Raw genomic sequence first — 17,831 nt, 5'->3', positions numbered from 1 at the left:
TCGAAGTGTCTTTTTTATAAGAAAATGCAAAGTAAGTTTCATGACGCCCTGCCCACCCTCGTGTCACTGACTGAGACATCATGCTTTCCTTTCAGCTGGATAAAGTCATCGCAGGCACCATTGATCAGGGCACGGGAGAAGTCCTTTCTGTCTTTCAGGCCGTGTTAAGAGGCCTCATTGATTATGACACGGGCATCCGATTGCTTGAGACCCAGCTCATGATTTCTGGGCTTGTTTCACCAGAATTAAAAACATGCTTTGACCTCAAAGATGCCCAAAATCATGGCCTTATTGATGAGCAAGTTCTTAGCCAACTCCAAGAGCTCAGTGAAACGAAGGAGATTATTTCTGCTGTGTCGTCCACCACGGTTCCAGTGCTGGATGCTCTGGCTGAAGGTGTGATCTCAGAACCCATGGCCATCAGAGTCCTTGAGATCCTGCTTTCCACGGGCTCTCTCGTTATTCCGGCCACAGGAGAACAGCTGACGCTGCAGAAGGCTTTCCAGCAGCACCTGGTTTCCTCTGCCTTATTTTCTAAAATCCTGGAACGGCAGAATCTGTGTAAAGATCTTATCGACCCTTCCACCTCTGAGAAGGTGTCTTTAATAGATATCATGCAAAGAAGTATTTTACAGGAAAACACAGGGGTGCGGCTTCTGCCTGTGAGGCCACAAGAAGGAGGCAGGATAATGTTAAAATGTGGGAGAAACTTAAGCATTTTAAGGGCAGCTCACGAAGGCCTCATAGACCGTGAGACCATGTTCAGGTTACTGGGTGCGCAGCTGCTTTCAGGAGGTCTGATCCATTCCAAGTCTGGTCAGAGACTGACTGTAGAAGAAGCCGTGGCAGAGGGGGTGATGGACAGAGACACTGCCAACAGTATCTTCACCTACCAGGTGGAAACAGGTGGAATCATCCAATGCAATCCCGCCAAGCGTTTAACTGTCGATGAGGCAGTCCAGTGTGATCTGATAACATCCAGCAGTGCCCTTCTGGTGCTCGAGGCTCAGCGAGGCTACGTGGGCCTCATCTGGCCTCACTCTGGGGAGATATTCCCTACATCTTCTTCCCTGCAGCAGGAGTTGATTACCAATGAATTGGCGTCTAAGATCCTGAACGGCAGGCAGAAGATCGCTGCTCTTTACATTCCAGAAACATCTCAAGTCATTGGTTTGGACGTTGCCGCGCAACTCGGAATCATAGATAATCACACAGCATCGATTTTAAAAAGTATAACGCTGCCCGATAAAATGCCAGATTTGGGAGATTTTGAAGCTTGTGAAAATTCCAGAAGATGGCTCTCTTTTTGTAAATTCCAACCATCCATGGTCCATGATTACAGGCAAGAAGAAGATGTTTTTGATGGAGAAGAGCCAGTGGTGACTCAGAGCTCAGAACAGACTAAAAGATTATTCCTGTCTTATTTGATGATAAATAGCTATATGGATGCAAACACAGGGCAGAGGCTTTTGCTGTACGATGGAGACTTGAATGACGCTGTCGGGATGCTCCTGGAAGGCTGTGGTGCAGAAATTGATGAGAACACGCCTGTAAAAGAATGTCTTGATGTCATAAGACTCCCTGGTGTATTTCTGAATAATGCTGCAAGTAAAGAAACGAGTGAAAGTACAGCTACACTAGGTAGTTTTGATAGATGTCATTGCAGAGAACTTAAACGTAAAGGAACCTCTGAAAATGCCATAGATGAAGAGTTTCAGGAACTGGGAACTAATGTTACCAGGAGTGAATTTTGCCAGTCAGAAAACGTAGCAGATATGCTAGCAACTGATTATAAAGTTAAGGCTTCATCCAGCCTGTGTGTTCATAGTTTGATATCACATTTAACAGAGCCTGGATTTGCTGAAGTTAGCCTGCTCAGACAAGACTCTGAAGACAAACTTGAAAATGGTGAAAATCAAAGCCAAATAGAAACAAAGGACCATGCAGATGAATGTAGTCATTCTAAAAACCTTCAAAACTTTGCAAGTGATTTGAGAAGTCCTATAGTAAAATCAAAAGCTAGTAGAATCTGTGATTTGAATGAAACGGTGAATGAAGATAATATTAGCAGGGGTTCAACTCTCTTGGACTATTCCCCCAGGCTGAGTGCCTTGTTAAGTCATGATAAACTGAGGACCGGTCAGGGAAGTTTTCATGATGCACACACCGCAGAGAACAATGGAAATAAATGTGAAGCCTCTATGTTGCCATTCAATGACCAAACCGTGTTATTGGGTCAAAGAATAAGAGAAAAATTTCAAGACCAGTTTCTGGGAATGGCAGCTATCAACATCAGTTTACAGGGAGAACACACTGTACACAAATCTTTCAGTGTTGGTTATAGTAATCCTCAGGTACAAGATCAGAATGATGGAAAAATGCTTGCTGCTTCTCATCAGGAACCCGAAGACGAGCAAAGTGAGTCCACGGTGGAAGGGTCCTACTGTGCCCCACCCCTGAGGGGTGGTAGTCATCACATCAACATGGCTCACATTCATACCCCATCATTTGAAGAAACTGTCAGCGCCAGTGCTGGGGACTATGAAACATCACTGCTGGGTGATCAGCAGAGCGACACAGAAACAGATACAGACAGCGATGCTGACTTTTATGACACGCCCTTGTTTGAAGATGATGCCCATGATTCCCTGCCTCTGGAAGGTGATGACCATGATTGTCTGCAGCCCGAGGACCATGACACACTGCCAGAGGAAGATGACTGGGCCGCTCCTCCTGGAGAGGCTTTTTATGATGTTTCTAAAGAGGATGAACATTCTTTGGGGACCCAAGGGGGACTGGTTGATAGCTTAGGTGTGAGGGGAGAAGCACAGTCTCTGCAAGATTTTCTCATAGTTGCTGAGAAAGCAGAATTCGATTCTGGTGAAAGAATCCATTTAAATTCACTTGCCTCCTATGAGGTGAATGGATGGTTGATGGAAATCGTATCAGAAAGAGACAGCGCAGATGACCTTGAAGGTGACAAGTCTGACTCATTGACTGACCATGAAATTGTAGGAAGAAAAGAGAGCTTCAGGACTCCATTAAATTCTGAGGATGCTGGCTGTTGGAGAGGGAGAGAAGAGTACGTAGCTGGACAAGAATTTAAATCTGATCCTGATCGTTTAGATTCTGTGCAAAATGAAGAAAGTTACGGGGACTCTGAGTGTGACAGTAATGATCAGGACGACGATGATGACGATGATGGTGGTGATGCCCAAGAAGAAGGAGCAGGAGGTGAGGCTGGAAAGCCCATGTGCCAGGATGAGGCTGAGGATGTGGATGTCCCCGTGTGTGTCACCACTGCACCCAAACCGGGAAACAGCCGTGCAAGTCCAAGTAGCAATAAAACGATTCTCCCAGATCAAAATTCTTTGGAAAAACAGCAAAGTGTTAATGCTTTGCAGCCAGAGTCAAGTAGTAAAAGTAGCTTGGTTCCTGAAAGAAGTAACGTTCCAGAGTATGCAACTGAGGTTGTTCGAAAAAACAAAGATCTGTTCAATCATGAGGTGGTCCTTAAGGGTAAATTGCTGTCTGTCATGAAAGACACTGAATCGGAAAACGCTTTAAGCCCTGTTGGTGTTTTACATAATACTAGTGTTGGTTCAACTTCTGAACTAGCGGGTGATCTAAAGAACACAGGGGTTAAGGTGATTCAAGGGCCAGAATCTATGGGCTCTGTGAAAGGTGGAAATCCATATTATGAGACTGTGACGCTTCAGGGTGACTCATCTTCTGATAAAGATATTTGTTCTGAGCCCAGTTTCATGGTAAAACCTGCGGAGGAAAGCCATTTGTCATCCAGAGTCTCTGTAACTGACAAAGATCCTCAAGGCAATGGAAAAGATCTAATTAAAGTGAGAGCTGACAAAAACAATATACTAATAGACGATGAAACACTGGTTCATAAGATGTGTGCAGGTAAAGGAGAAGTGCTTATAGAAGGTCCTGTAGAAGATAATGAAGGTCTCAGACTTTTGCCCAGTAAAAGTACAAGGGAGAGTCTTGATTTAGTTAATAGTCCGTTTCCATTCCCACACATCACACACAGTGAAGAACATAATCAGGAAGGAAGCCTTAAAAAAGCAACAGTAGCTCTTAAAGATGAACCAAAGAATCTGCCAACAGTAGTTAGCAAAAGTCCCGTTCAATTTGAGAATCATGAAGAAATATTCGATTCCTCAGTTTCCCAAGTGATCACTGATGACATGACTTCAGACATGACCTTGTCTGAAAGGAATACAAGGATTGAGAAAGATTCATTCACCGATGGACCTGAAAAAGAGTTTGATCTGTTTACTTATTTAAAACATTGTGCTAAAAATCTGAAAGCAAAAGACATACTGAAACCAAATGAAGATACCCCAAGCTGTATTCTAGTAGCTTCCCCTCCCAGGAATGAGCACGTGCAATTAGGCGTTAATGCAAAAGAGAAGGCAGCTCTTGCCCAAGAAGACTTACCTCCAAAGGAGATGGTCCAACAGAAGGATCTTCCTACTAAAGAAAGTGTCTCAGAAGGAGGATCAGAAATTCCTGAGTTCACACCAGAAAGAGATGAAAGCACACCTTCAATCTTCCCTCTTAGAGATGCAGAAGGCCTTGGGAAACATACGGATTTTGTGCAGTCAGAACTCTGTGCAGATGGAATAAGAAATAACGCCAGTAACACTTTAAACACTGACTGCTCATCCTTAGAAATTAACAGTGAGAAAGGAGTAATTGAGCAACAGGCACGAAAAGAACCAGCCTCATCTCCAGGAATCCAGGAAAACGAGGTTCAGATTCCTGAGTTATCTCAGGTCTTGATTGAGGATGTCAAGGACATCTTAAAAGGTAGATTGAAAGAAGGTCATATGAATCCTCAAGAGCTTGGAGAACCTTCAGCCTGTGCAGATAGTAACATTTCAATTCAAAACTTAATTAAAAGAGTCAGCTCATCATCATTGGTAAGTGAAGCATTTGGTGCATCTGGCGACTCTAAAACCAGTGACTATGGCATTTCCCCCATGCATAACTCACCAGAACTAAAAGCAGAGGGCAGAGAGGATCCGCTCTGTACTGCAAACCTCAAGTCTGAGCTGCTTCTCGATATACCTAAGCAAAATCAGTATAGCCAGAAAATTACAGGAGCATTTGAATTGATGAAAGAATTAACTCAGATGGAGTGTGATCTAGAGAAAAGAGGTAGGACATCTGAAGTTCTTCCTCTGCAACTTGAAAATGTTTTCTGCAAGCTGCTTGCTGATGGATATTCAGAGAAAGGAGGACAGGGTGGAGAATTGAATCAAAACTCATCTACAGCTTCTGAGATGATGGATGAAAAGCCACACATTCTTGATTATCTTAACAGCAAGAGAGAAAACCCCCATTCCCTTAATTTACAAAATATGAAAGAAAATGGACCAGAAAACTCTCCTGTCTGTGCAGCAGCATTGCCAAGAGGCGGGAGGCTGGAGGAGCTATGCACTGAATCCCCAAACTGTTTGGAATGTATTTCAGGGTCAAAAGACATGGCTTCTGGAGACGGCTTGATGGAACAAGTAAGTGGACTTCACTGCATTTGGGAATAATCCCATACATTTTATTTGCTTGAAAAATCTGCATAAAGCCTATTGAATTGACATGTCCACATTTGTGTTTAGTTTTCCAATGAGCTACAGCAGTGTTTACAGCACAGATCAAAGATGTGCGAGTATTTGGCGTTGCTTCAAGATATGAGGCCTCCCTTAGGTAACCAGGATTCTCTGGATAACAATCTAGAAGCTTTGAAGAACCAACTTAAACAGCTAGAGGTAAGAATTGTCTGCTGCCGGCTATGGAGGGTAGTCAGCTGATATTAATTTGGAAAATTAAAAAGAGCATTTTTATATTTTGAGTATTAGTTATGTTTGTGTTTCTCACTAGATATATCTGGGATGTGTATTTTTTGCAGACATTTGAATTGGGATTGGCTCCAATTGGTGTGATTTTAAGAAAAGACATGATGCTGGCAGAGGAGTTTTTAAAGTCTCTGCCAGGTGACTTCCCCAGGGGACATCTCGAGGACCTGAGTGTAAGCCTCCAGAGTCTGCAGATGGCCTTCTCTTCCCTCCGTGCCTTGTCTTCGGAAAGAATGAACCACATCACGCTGGCTATCGACTCCAAGATGGTAGGTACCAGACTGTCTCACACTGAGTCAGAACTAGTGTTTGGGAGAAAATTGAGGGTTTGAAAATTTAGTCATAAGATGATAAACTGTTAAGCTCTTAACACAGGATCATTATCTGTAGGAATTTGAAATTTGGGGACAGACAGAAATGAACACGCAATTTTGTTTTCTAGTCTAAACTAGCAGTTTCCCATGAAGCATTTCTGCACAAACTTCAGTTGTTCTCACGTTGGATATCAGAGACGAGCACATCTGTGAAGGATGTGGAGGTCGTGATGGTTCAAGATACTGGACACGTAAAGCAAAGCTTGGAGTTTCTCAAGGCAAGTATCAAAGTCAGTACGACCAAGTACATCAGAAAACCTGTGGATTTAATGTAACAAAGGTTTAGAAAAAATGTGACTCTGCTGAAGCTATAAAGGATTATTTCCTTTTTCTCTAAGAGGTGTTTGTTCACAGCTGACTCAGCTATAAAATAATCACAACCTTACAGATGTCATTCTGATGAGGTCCCTGCAGCCTTTATAAAACTCTTACTACCGCTGCATGTTGAGGTTGGTATTTATGTACTTATGTATGTATCAGTCACATAGAGACATAATCATTTAACTCAGCCCTGTAGCTGCTTCATGGTATTAATCATTTTTGTCATGCCTTTTCCCCCCAATTCTTACTGTGAACAGCATCCCTCATGAATGGCGTGCAGTGACACTCCTGGCCTGCAAGTCAGAAAACTGAAACTCTGGCCTATTGGATTTATGTTTTAAATTCCTACGGTCTCGTGTATGTGCTGCCACAATTACATGGATATTATAAATATTAGCAAGGAATATATTTTTTGAACATCTTTATTGGAGTATAATTGCTTTACCATGGTGTGTTAGTTTCTGCTGTATAACAGAGTGAATCAGCTATACATATACATACCTCCCCATATCTCCTCCCTCTTGCGTCTCCCTCCCATCCTCCCTATCCCACCCCTCTAGGTGGTCACAAAGCACTGAGCTGATCTCCCTGTGCTATGTGGCTGCTTCTCACTAGCTACCTATTTTACGTTTGGTAGTGTATATATGTCCATGCCACTCTCTCACTTCGTCCCAGCTTACCCTTCCCCCTCCCTGTGTCCTCAAGTTCATTCTCTACGTCTGCGTCTTTATTCCTGTCCTGCCCCTAGGTTCTTCAGAACCATTTTTTTTTTTAGATTCCATATATATGTGTTAGCATATGGTATTTGTTTTTCTCTTTCTGACTTACTTCACTCTGTATGACAGACTCTAGGTCCATCCACCTCATTAGAAATAACTCAACTTCGTTTCTTTTTGTGGCTGAGTAATATTCCATTGTATATACGTGCCACATCTTCTTTATCCATTCAGTTTTTTAATGATGTTTCCCTTCAATGTGCTAAACGTACACAAGTTAGATCTTTACCTTTTGGCGGAGTTACATGTCAAGCAACTCTGCCAGACAAGGTTAATATATTCTGAGAGGGATTATTTTTTAATGTATTAATGACCATAGTATTGAAATAATTTCATCACTACCATTCAGGACGAATGAATGACTTGACTCAGTGAATTGTGAAAAAATGTCAATAAAAGCTTGAATCCCTGATAGAAGAAGCATATTTTGTAATAAATGTTATTGTTAATAGAAACGTTCTATTGTGGCTTAACTCACTGTTGGTAACTCATACTACTTTGTTCACAGAATGTGTTAAAAGACCTCGGACACACCAAAACGCAGCTGGAGACCACTGCCTTTGACGTGCAGTTCTTCATCTCTGAACACGCACAAGATCTGTCTCCCGCCCAAAGCAGACAACTGCTGAGGCTCTTAAATACAACTCAGAAGGGTTTCCTTGACGTGCAGGAATCAGTAACTACCCAGGTGGAACATTTAGAGGCTCAGTTACAGCTAGAACAAGATCTCGATCGTCAGAAGGTCCGCCTCTCTTTGCGGAGTGGGGATTCTTGGTATTTAGGTCTTCAGTGTGAAACCTGTAATGTAAACCCCAGGGGTTGTGGATAAGAGAAGACAGGAGAGATTTTCTGGACTGGCAATGAGTGAACAGGGTATAATATAGCGATCCTACAATATGTAAAAGTACTGTGTGCCATAAGAAGGCTATAATTAGTTGCTTTTAACTTTCATGACCTCCCTCAAACTACTGTTTTTAGAGGAGAGTTTTGATTTTTTTTCTAGGAGGAGGAAATGTGGATGCATTGAGAAATTTCCAGGGATAAATTGATGAACATGTGGATAGAGAAGGTTAAGGGTGTCTTTTCCCTTTGGGAGGTGGGCGGGCATGGCAGGGTAGGGCCAGGCTCTGGAGCCAGGCTGCCTGAGTTTACATCCCATTTATACCACTCACTTGCTGTGGGACCCAGGGCAAGTCACTGAACCAGTTTTCTCGTTGGGAAATTGGAAATCGTAGCAGTGCTTGCCTGGTAGTATTGTGGGCACTGATGAAAGAAAGAATTTAAAACCCTCAGGACCTTGCCTGGCATGTGTCAACATGATCTATGGCTATATGGCTATAGAATGAATAACTAGTATGTATATAAAAGGAAAACAAAAGATGCAAGTAATGGCTGAATTAATCTCTTAGGGTGATTTAACGAATTATATCGAGGTGGTCCATCCAATAGCAATAATGAGCAGAGGTGGGGATGGAATTAGCCACAGTGATTAAGGAGAGATACTGCGTGCAAGGCTCCTTTGATCACTTCTGGAAGCACAAGCATGGTCTCCAGCATGGTAACCTGTTTACACGTATCGAATATTTTAACAGACAAATCACGCCTAACTTCTGTTTTGATATCCTTTTGCAGAATTAATTGTGTGTGTCGCAGGTTTCAAGAGCTTCAGAAAGTGGGCTGTTTCTTCCTGTCGGTCAGAAGCTCCATCTCTTACACATATGCGTGGCCAGTGTTCTGTTGAGCTGTGTCATCCAAACGGGATCTCCTTCCTTGTACATGAGACATGCTCTCACTTTCTGTGTCCCTTGCTCAGTGTGTACCCCACTGCTATCATGTTTACAGCATACTTAGGAGAGCTTATGTAGAGGAAACTTGCAAAATGTGTTCTTGTAAAGAGCTATGACAGTAGTGAGTTGGTGACCGCATTCACGAGGCTTTGCTTTTGCTCCCTTCAGATGGTGGAGGAGCGTCAGCAGGAGTACAGAGAGAAACTCCAGGGCATCTGTGACCTCCTCACCCAAACCGAAAACCGCCTCATTGGTCACCAGGAAGCCTTCATGATTGGAGACGGCACGGCTGAGTTAAAGAAGTACCAGTCCAAGCAGGAGGTAGAATCTAGCTTTGCATTAGTGGGTTGAGTTGATGTTAAGACTGATTACTAGTATTTGGAAAGCAGTTCAGGTTATTGGAAAGTAGTCATCATTTCAGCTTTTTGGAGGCAAAGGTGCACCCAAGGCGCCCCCAGACCAGAGCTTGAAACTTTATACAAAGAGTCATACGTCCAGCTCCAACAAGCCAGGTAATTTTCCTGGCTTTTTTTTTGGTGAGACATCGAGTGGAGGTGATATAAAGGAGATTTGATAGTGGAAATACCTTGTGTGATGAGTTAGAATCTGGATCTGTTGAAGCCCAACTCACTTGCAAATCAGGAGACATAGCCACGACTTTGGGTTCTTTTTCTTTCTTAGCCCCATCCTATTCCTTTCACTGTTCTCTGGAATTTGTTTTTTTTTCACTGAAGGAACAAACAATAATGACAGATAAAGAAAGTTTTTTTTTTTTTTTTTTTTCTTTTTGCGGTATGCGGGCCTCTCACTGTTGTGGCCTCTCCCGTTGCGGAGCACAGGCTCCGGACGCGCAGGCCCAGCGGCCATGGCTCACGGGCCCAGCCGCTCTGCGGCATATGGGATCCTCCCAGACCGGGGCACGAACCCGTATCCCCCGCATCAGCAGGCGGACTCCCAACCACTGCGCCACCAGGGAGGCCCCAAAGAAAGTTTTATTTTGGTGTCAGGAGAAAGAACATTCTCATTGTAACGAGATCACCCAGGTTCCAATCCCAGACTCTACACATTGTCAGCTTTGTAACTTAATCTCTCTGGGCCTCACTGCCTTTGCTCAAACTTCCACTGCCACGTTATTGTCAGACTTAAATAAATATTTTATGTGAAGTGACCAGCACAGTTAATGTCATATAGTAGTGGCTCAGTAAAGAGTGTTTCTTTCTTTTTTAAAAAATATTTATTTATTTTAAAGTATAGTTGATTTACAATATTATATTAGTTTCAGATGTACAGCACAGTGATTCAACATTTAATATTGGGTTGGCCAAAAAGTTCCTTCGGGTTTTCCTGTAACATCTTACGGAAAAACCAGAACGAACTTTTTGGCCAACACAATAGATGATACACCATTTAAAATTATTCTAACATATTGGCTGCATTCTCTGTGCTGTACAATATATCCTTGTGTTTTTTGTATTCTATACATAGCATTCATGGATTAGCAGAAGTAATATTGTTAAAATGTCCATACCACTCAAAGAAATCTACAGATTCATTGTGATCCCTATCAAAATACCCATGACATGTTCCACAGAACTGGAACAAATAATCCTAAAATTTATATGGAACCACAAAAGACCCCAAATAGCCAGAGCAACTTTGAGAAAGAACAAAGCTAGAGTTATCATACTCCTGGATTTCAAACTATCCTACAATGCTATAGTAATAAAACAGTATGATACTGGCACAAAAACAGACACAGAGATCAATGGAACAGGATAAATAGCCCAGAGATAAACTCACACAGCTATGGTCACTTAATCTACAACACAGGAGGCAAAAATATGCAATGGGGAAAAGACAGTCTCTTCACTAAGTGGTACTGGGAAAACTGGACAGTATCTCTTTCAATTCAAATATTTCCTGGAAAAATTTGGGGAGGCTTAAAATAAAACTATGGAGAAAAATAATATGAAGAGTTAAACATAGTACTCTATAGAGAATGAAAGTGTAAAGGAGGAAAAATTACTTAGAGAACTCCAGAAGAAGGAAAGCTGTAACTGTTGAGGAGAGATCTTACTCTGAGCTTCCTAGCAGCTAGGGCAAAGAAGCAAACATTTTATTTTATAGAGCTCTGGTATTTAGAAGAAGTCATCATCTTAATATAGAAATTACATTAGGAATAATTTAGCTCATAACTTTGAGAACTGTTTGTTTTTATCCTGAGCAGTACATATATGTTAAAATTAAATGTTTAAAAACAGAACAGATAATATTACCATGTATTTAAAAGCTTTTATAAATGTACTCACATAATGTAAAAAAATCTGTTATGTGCAAATCTGTATAGATTACATTTGTAAATACTTAATTTTCAGTGTTTTACAAACCACATCCATTTGTTAAACATGCAAATCTCATACCTTTCTTTAATGTTCTTTGAGGTTTCAAATTATATTAAATATTGTGATTTAAATAAACCAACTCAAATTAACAGTATTGAATATGCTTTTTCAACCTGTATGTGCTAGATTCTTCTCTGCACCCCCCCCCACCCTGTTTTAGAATTACAATTGTGGAAGAATTAAATAGGTAGTAATTTACTAAGATTTTATTTTTCTTTTGTGTTATAAGGAATTACAGAAAGATATGCAAGGAAGTGCACAGGCATTGGCAGAAATAGTGAAAAACACAGAGAAGTTCTTAAAAGAGAGTGGTGAAAAACTGTCACGAGAAGATAAGGCTCTGATTGAACAGAAACTTAATGAAGCTAAGATAAAGTGTGAACAGCTTAATTTAAAGGCAGAACAGTCGAAAAAAGACCTGGATAAAGTTGTGACGACAGCAATCAAGGAAGAAACGGAAAAGGTCCTTACTCAAATATGTGGTACCCTGTTCTTACGGCTCTGTTGAAAATGATGAGTGTAACAGCACCTTGATTTATTATGTGGTATCAGGTGGTCATAAGTGATGATTAGCACCAGAGACTAGAATTCTGGGTTTTCATGTATGCAATTGACCAAATACTACAAAGTTTGAAGAATTGGCTTTGTTGAACTTTAAAAAAAATTTTTTTATTGAGGTATAGTTGATATGCAATATTATATGTGTTAGGTACACAACATAGTGATTCATAATTTTTAAAGGTTATACTCCACTTCGAGTTATTATAAAATATTGGCTATCTTCCCTGGGTTGTACAATATATCTTAGTAGCTTATTTATTTTATACATAGTAGTTTGTAGGCTTTGTTAAACTTTTAAAAACAATTTAAGTGGGATTGTCAGGCTTTCTACTTGTGAAATGTGTGAGGTCCATTAATTACAGTTAAAACTTTGGAATGTGTTTTTAAGAACAGTGGAAACTTCAGGGTAACTGCCTGTCGCTGTAAGGCTTAATTTCAGTGTGTTCAGTTTTCATTGTGGGTCTGGTTTAATTTCCCTACTCTGATTTTCAACGATTTAAGTATTTGCTTTTGGAAAGTCTTGCCTCGGCCCACGTTCAAGGTTATCTATTGTGACCTTTCCTGCCTAGGTTGCAGCTGTAAAGCAGCTGGAAGAGAGCAAAACCAAAATCGAAAACCTTTTGGACTGGTTGGCAAATGTTGACAGAGACTCAGGAAGGGCAGGGATGGAACAGAAACAGGTCATTGAACAGAACGGGACTCATTTTCAAGAGGGTGGTGGCAAGTCGGTGGTGGGAGAAGAGGATGAAGTGAATGGTAACCTGTTGGATGTGGAGGTTGACGGGCACGTAGGGACCACCAAGGAGAACCTGAACCAGCAGTACCAGAAGATGAAGGTGAGTGGTTTTCAACAGATGATCTTGTTAAAGTCTATTTTCAGGTCTGTAAAGACAGGAAGCACTTAGCACGCGAGTTATCTTTTCAAACCTCAGGGACCCTTGAGAGTAAAGTCTTTGTTTTAGGGTCATCAGTATGTCCATGTAAGTTATGGTGAGAATTCTAAGCAAGTGAAAAACAGTGGGAAATACATCACTGGATGTGGTGTTCTTCTCCATGAAGCAGAGTTGTAAGGAATTAATAGAAATAACAATAATAGCTAATGTTCGTAGAGCAGTGACAGTGGGCCAGGCACTCTTCCAAGCTCTTCCCATCGTGATTCATTACTCTGTTCATTTAGTTCTCCCCACCACTCTGTCAAATGAGAATATCATTATTATGGTGATGAAATTATTATTATTAATGTTATTCTTATTCTCATTTTACAGATGGGGAAACTGTAACTTACAGAATGAGGTGTCTTGCCTGAGGTTACACTTTTAGTAAGGGATGGAGTTGGGATTTTAAACTAGGCTGTGAGCTCAGTCCCTCTGCTAAATTCCAGCCCGGGCTTGCTGTGCCCTCCTGAGTTTACTCAAGTTCTCTCCAGACTTCAGGTCATCTTTTTGGTGAAGGCTGTGGCTGAGAAGAGGAGTGAAAATTCACTGCGTGAAAAATCTAGGGCTAACATTAATGCTGCTACAGGAGCCAAGGGAACATTTGAAAGCCATTTTTAAAGAGTCACATAGTTGATCATTTTATTTCAGTGTGTGGCTTTTGATGGGCAGATGCCTGGGCCTCGGGAACATTTGCAGTTCTGCTGTTTGCCTCCGAGTCTTTGTCTTTGGTGTCTTGGGAATAGAATGCTTTCTGTGAAGCTCTTCTAGTACAGGAAGTAGAAAGGAAACCAGAAGAGCTGGGATATTCATTACATCACAATTTCAAGGGGCTATTCCAGAACCTGACTGTAATTGTGTCTTAAAATGAAAAATCTAATGAATTCCTAAAGGAACCTGTGAGTCAGGTACAAAGGAGTTAGGAAAGGTTAGGAACTTGACCAAAGGAGTGAAAAATACCAGGGTGGACCCAGACATACAGGTGCCTTACCGGAAACACTTGTTTTTAGCCACAGCATGAAGTTTGCCTTCTGAACTTTTCACTGCTAAGAGTAGGAGAATCTGAAAGTGCTTCACAAATTCCTGCTCTCCTGGCAAAGTGGAGAGATGGTCCAGAGGCTCGGGAGACACGAGGGCTCTCATACTAACTCTCTGTGCTACGTGTCCTGGGCCCAGTGCTTCTCCTCCTGCAGCCTGTCTCCCCTCATCTGTAAAAGGAAGGGATGGGTCAGGTGACTTTATAGGTCTTATATACATCTGTCTGACCTACCAGATGGAGATGGTGTATGAATATAATTCAAATACCGAAGAGAGAGAAAAGCCTGCAGGAGAAAAGTTATTTAGACAAAAGTATTTGTCCTGTGCCCACTGTGTGTCAGGTATTGTCACAGACGAGGGGACAAGGATTGATGAGTCTGTTCTCGGCTGGCAGCTGGGATCAGACTTCACGGGAACAGCTGTCCCACAGCGGTGCTTCTTGGCCCTTTTCACTTGATGGCATAGAGTGAGATTTTCTCAGCCCCTGAGTGCTCTCTTCTAGTTAGTGAGCAAAATAAATTCCCTGTCTTGGTGCTTGCCTGCTGGGGGGGTGACGATGATAGGGCAGGCAGTGAACATCCAAATTCTGTGGGATGCTGGAAGGTGGTAACTTTTTGCCAAGTTCGGTACGGGTGGGCGGATGGGGTGGGACCACCTTTCAGGGTTAATAGGCTCGTCAGAGTAGGTCCACACGAGGGGATGAGATTCCTGCAAAGACTCAGAGGAGGTAGGGGTTGCAGGCAGGTGTCTGAGGAGAGAGCCGGAACCGGACAAGAGAACAGCTGGAGAAAGAGGTCCAGACGTGCCCACGGGTTGGGGTGGGGTAGAGGTGGGAGGCCGAGTGTGTGGTGTGGGGATGGGGAAGGGCCAGGTCGGAGAGGGAGCTCGGAGGTGATGGGATCAGGCTGTATGGCTCCACGTAAGCCATTACAAGAAATGTGGAAGATGGCCCAAAAGGATTACTATGCTTTTTTTTTTTTAATTGAAGTAGAGTTGATTTATAATGTTGTATTAGTTTCTGCTGTACAGCAAAGTGATTCAGTTATACATATGTATGCATTCTTTTCTATATTCTTTTCCGTTATGCTGTTTACCACATTTTAATGGCATATTGGGGTGGATGGAAGAAGCTGGTTATGGCTGGAGAGGAAGGGACTCTAGCCGCTGAGGCCCACACGGCTGAGGGCTGAGGGCAGGTAGCTGTGCACACCTGTGACCTTTCTGCCCCACACCTGTGACCTGCCAGACGCTCTGCTCTTGCCTCCAGGGTGGACTTTGATCCCTGACATGTGCCGGGCTCAACAGGCAGCGTTCTCTGTGTGCGGTTTCCTGTGCTCCTTTCAGCAAACCTGTGATGTGTAGGGTTATTGTCCCCTTTTCCACATGCAGGAAACTGAGACCCAGTCAGCTGAGTAGCTCCAAGATGCTCCTTTACTATACGTGTTCCTCTAACTTCCTTTGGGCTTCTCCGAATGTATGTTGTTCTTCCTTACTGGTTATCATAGTGTTTTTATAGGTTTCAAATTATAGATTCTTTTTTTCCTATTAAATATCTTTTCAGGATCATTTCATAAGAAATGTACTTCCTTGATCAATAATTAGGTAAAGACATTGACAGTCCCTTCAGGGGCTCGTAAGGAAGGGATGAGTAAAATGAGAGCACATTGTAGATGCTTGTTTTAAGGCTGGAACAGAAATTTGTTCCATTTTTTCCAAACTTCTCAAAGACAGTACTTTCCAGAGAAGATTGGAAATTTTAAAATTAGATTTTAAAATTAGCTGCTCACAAAGCAGCTTTTGCTTTTAGGAAGTTCACCATTAAGAGGGAAACAGTGGGCACCCTAGACAGGTTGATGGGAAGCAGGCCTGTGGGTCCTGGGTCTGTGGGTCCTGCATCCACGTGATGCCTGATCTGCTCTCCTGCAGGCCCGGCACGCGGAGCTCGCGGCCCAGCACCAAGCTGTCCTTGTGGCCACCCAGGCGGCCCAGGCCTTGCTGGAGAAGCAGGGCCACCACCTCTGCCCGGAAGAAAAGGAGAAGCTGCAGAGGAACGTCAAGGAGCTGAAGGCGCGTTACGAAAGCGCGCTGGCCGAGTCAGAGAAGAGGATGCGGCTGACCCACTCCCTGCAGGAGGAGCTGGAGAAGTTCGACGCCGACTACGGCGAGTTTGAGCAGTGGCTGCAGCAGTCAGAACAAGAGCTGGAGAACCTGGAAGCAGGTGCCGACGACCTCGGTGGTCTGACGGCCAAACTGAAGAGGCAGAAGAGCTTCTCGGAAGATGTCATTTCGCACAAAGGAGACTTGAGGTACATCACGATCTCTGGAAACAGAGTGTTGGAAGCAGCCAAGTCTTGCAGCAGGAGAGAGGGAGGCGACCGGGCGGAGCGGGGCCACCTGGACACCTCTGCCACCCACAGGGAAGTCCAGGGCAGGCTGGACCACGCCACTGACCGCTTCAGGTCCCTCTACACGAAGGTAATTTCATTTTTTTAAAATTGAAGTACAGTCGATTTACAATGTTGTGTTAATTTCTGCTATACAGCAAAGTGTTTCATTTATACATATATATATATATATATATATTCCTTTTCATATTCTTTTCATTATGGTTTATCTCAGGATATTGACTATAGTTCCCTGTGCTATAAAGTAGGACCTTGTTGTTTATCCATCCTTATATAATAGTTTGCATCTGCTCATCCCAGACTCTGAATCCTTCTCTCCCCACCCCACTCCACCTTGGCAACCACAGGTCTGTTCTCTATATCTGTGAGTCTGTTTCTATTTCCTAGATAACTTCATTTGTGTCATATTTTAGATTCCACATATAAGTGATATCATATGGTATTTGTCTTTCTCTTTCTGACTTACTTTACTTACTGTGATCATCTCTAGGTCCATCCGTGTTGCTGCAAATGATATTACTTTGTTCATTATTATGCCTAAGCAATATTCCATTGTATATATGTACCACGTCTTCTTTATCCATTCATCTGTCGGTGGACATTTAGGTTGCTTCCAAGTCCTGGCTATTGTAAATAGTTCTGCTATGAACACAGGGGTGCACATCTTTTTGAATTATAGTTTTGTCTGGGTATATGACCAGGAGTGGGGTTGCAGGATCATATGGTAGCTCTATTTTTAGTTTTTTAAGGACCCTCCATACTGTTCTCCATAGTGGCTGTATCAGTTTACATTCCCACCAACAGTGCAGGAGGGTTCCCTTTTCTCCACACCCTCTCCAGCATTTATTGTTTGTAGACTTTTTGATGATGGCCATTCTGACCAGTGTGAGGTGATACCTCATTGTAGCTTTGATTTGCATTTCTCTGATAAATAGCGATGTTGAGCATCTTTTCCTGTGCCTCTTGGCCATCTGTGTGTCTTTGGAGAAATGTCTATCGTTCTCCTTCCCATTTTTTGATTGGGTTGTTTGTTTTTTTGTTGTTGAGTTGTATGAGCTGTTTGTATATTTTGGAAATTAAGCCCTTGCCGGTTGCATCGTTTGCAAATTCCGTAGGTTGTCTTTTCATTTTATTTATAGTTTCCTTTTCTGTGCAGTAAGGTAGTTTCATTTTAAGGCTTGAGGAGTCTGTGCGTGTAGTTTTCGTTCTGTCCTCTTTAGTTTTGGAATTAGAAGCAAGAAATCTGAAAACTGAAGCAGGGAAAATAAAGCATTTTCATCCTACTTCCCTCAGTCTTATTCATCTGCTTTACTTCTGAAAAATATGTTTAAAGATTAGGAACGTAAAGTTATTTATTAA

General features: G+C 42.3%; 1 protein-coding gene across 1 annotated transcript in view; it reads left to right on the top strand.

The window, feature by feature from the left end:
• LOC132497793 (dystonin-like) overlaps positions 1-17,831 on the top strand; it is a 504,834-nt gene that overhangs the window by 358,404 nt on the left and 128,599 nt on the right. The window contains 9 exon segments of the mRNA XM_060111281.1: positions 96-5,537; positions 5,640-5,789; positions 5,930-6,145; positions 6,319-6,468; positions 7,856-8,089; positions 9,303-9,455; positions 11,766-11,999; positions 12,667-12,933; positions 15,994-16,542. Of these exon segments, the coding sequence (XP_059967264.1) occupies positions 96-5,537; positions 5,640-5,789; positions 5,930-6,145; positions 6,319-6,468; positions 7,856-8,089; positions 9,303-9,455; positions 11,766-11,999; positions 12,667-12,933; positions 15,994-16,542 (7,395 nt within the window).

This window comes from Mesoplodon densirostris, chromosome 10 (genome assembly GCF_025265405.1).
Source record: "Mesoplodon densirostris isolate mMesDen1 chromosome 10, mMesDen1 primary haplotype, whole genome shotgun sequence".
Lineage (NCBI taxonomy): Eukaryota > Metazoa > Chordata > Mammalia > Artiodactyla > Ziphiidae > Mesoplodon > Mesoplodon densirostris.
This window is presented reverse-complemented; position numbering and strand designations above follow the sequence as displayed.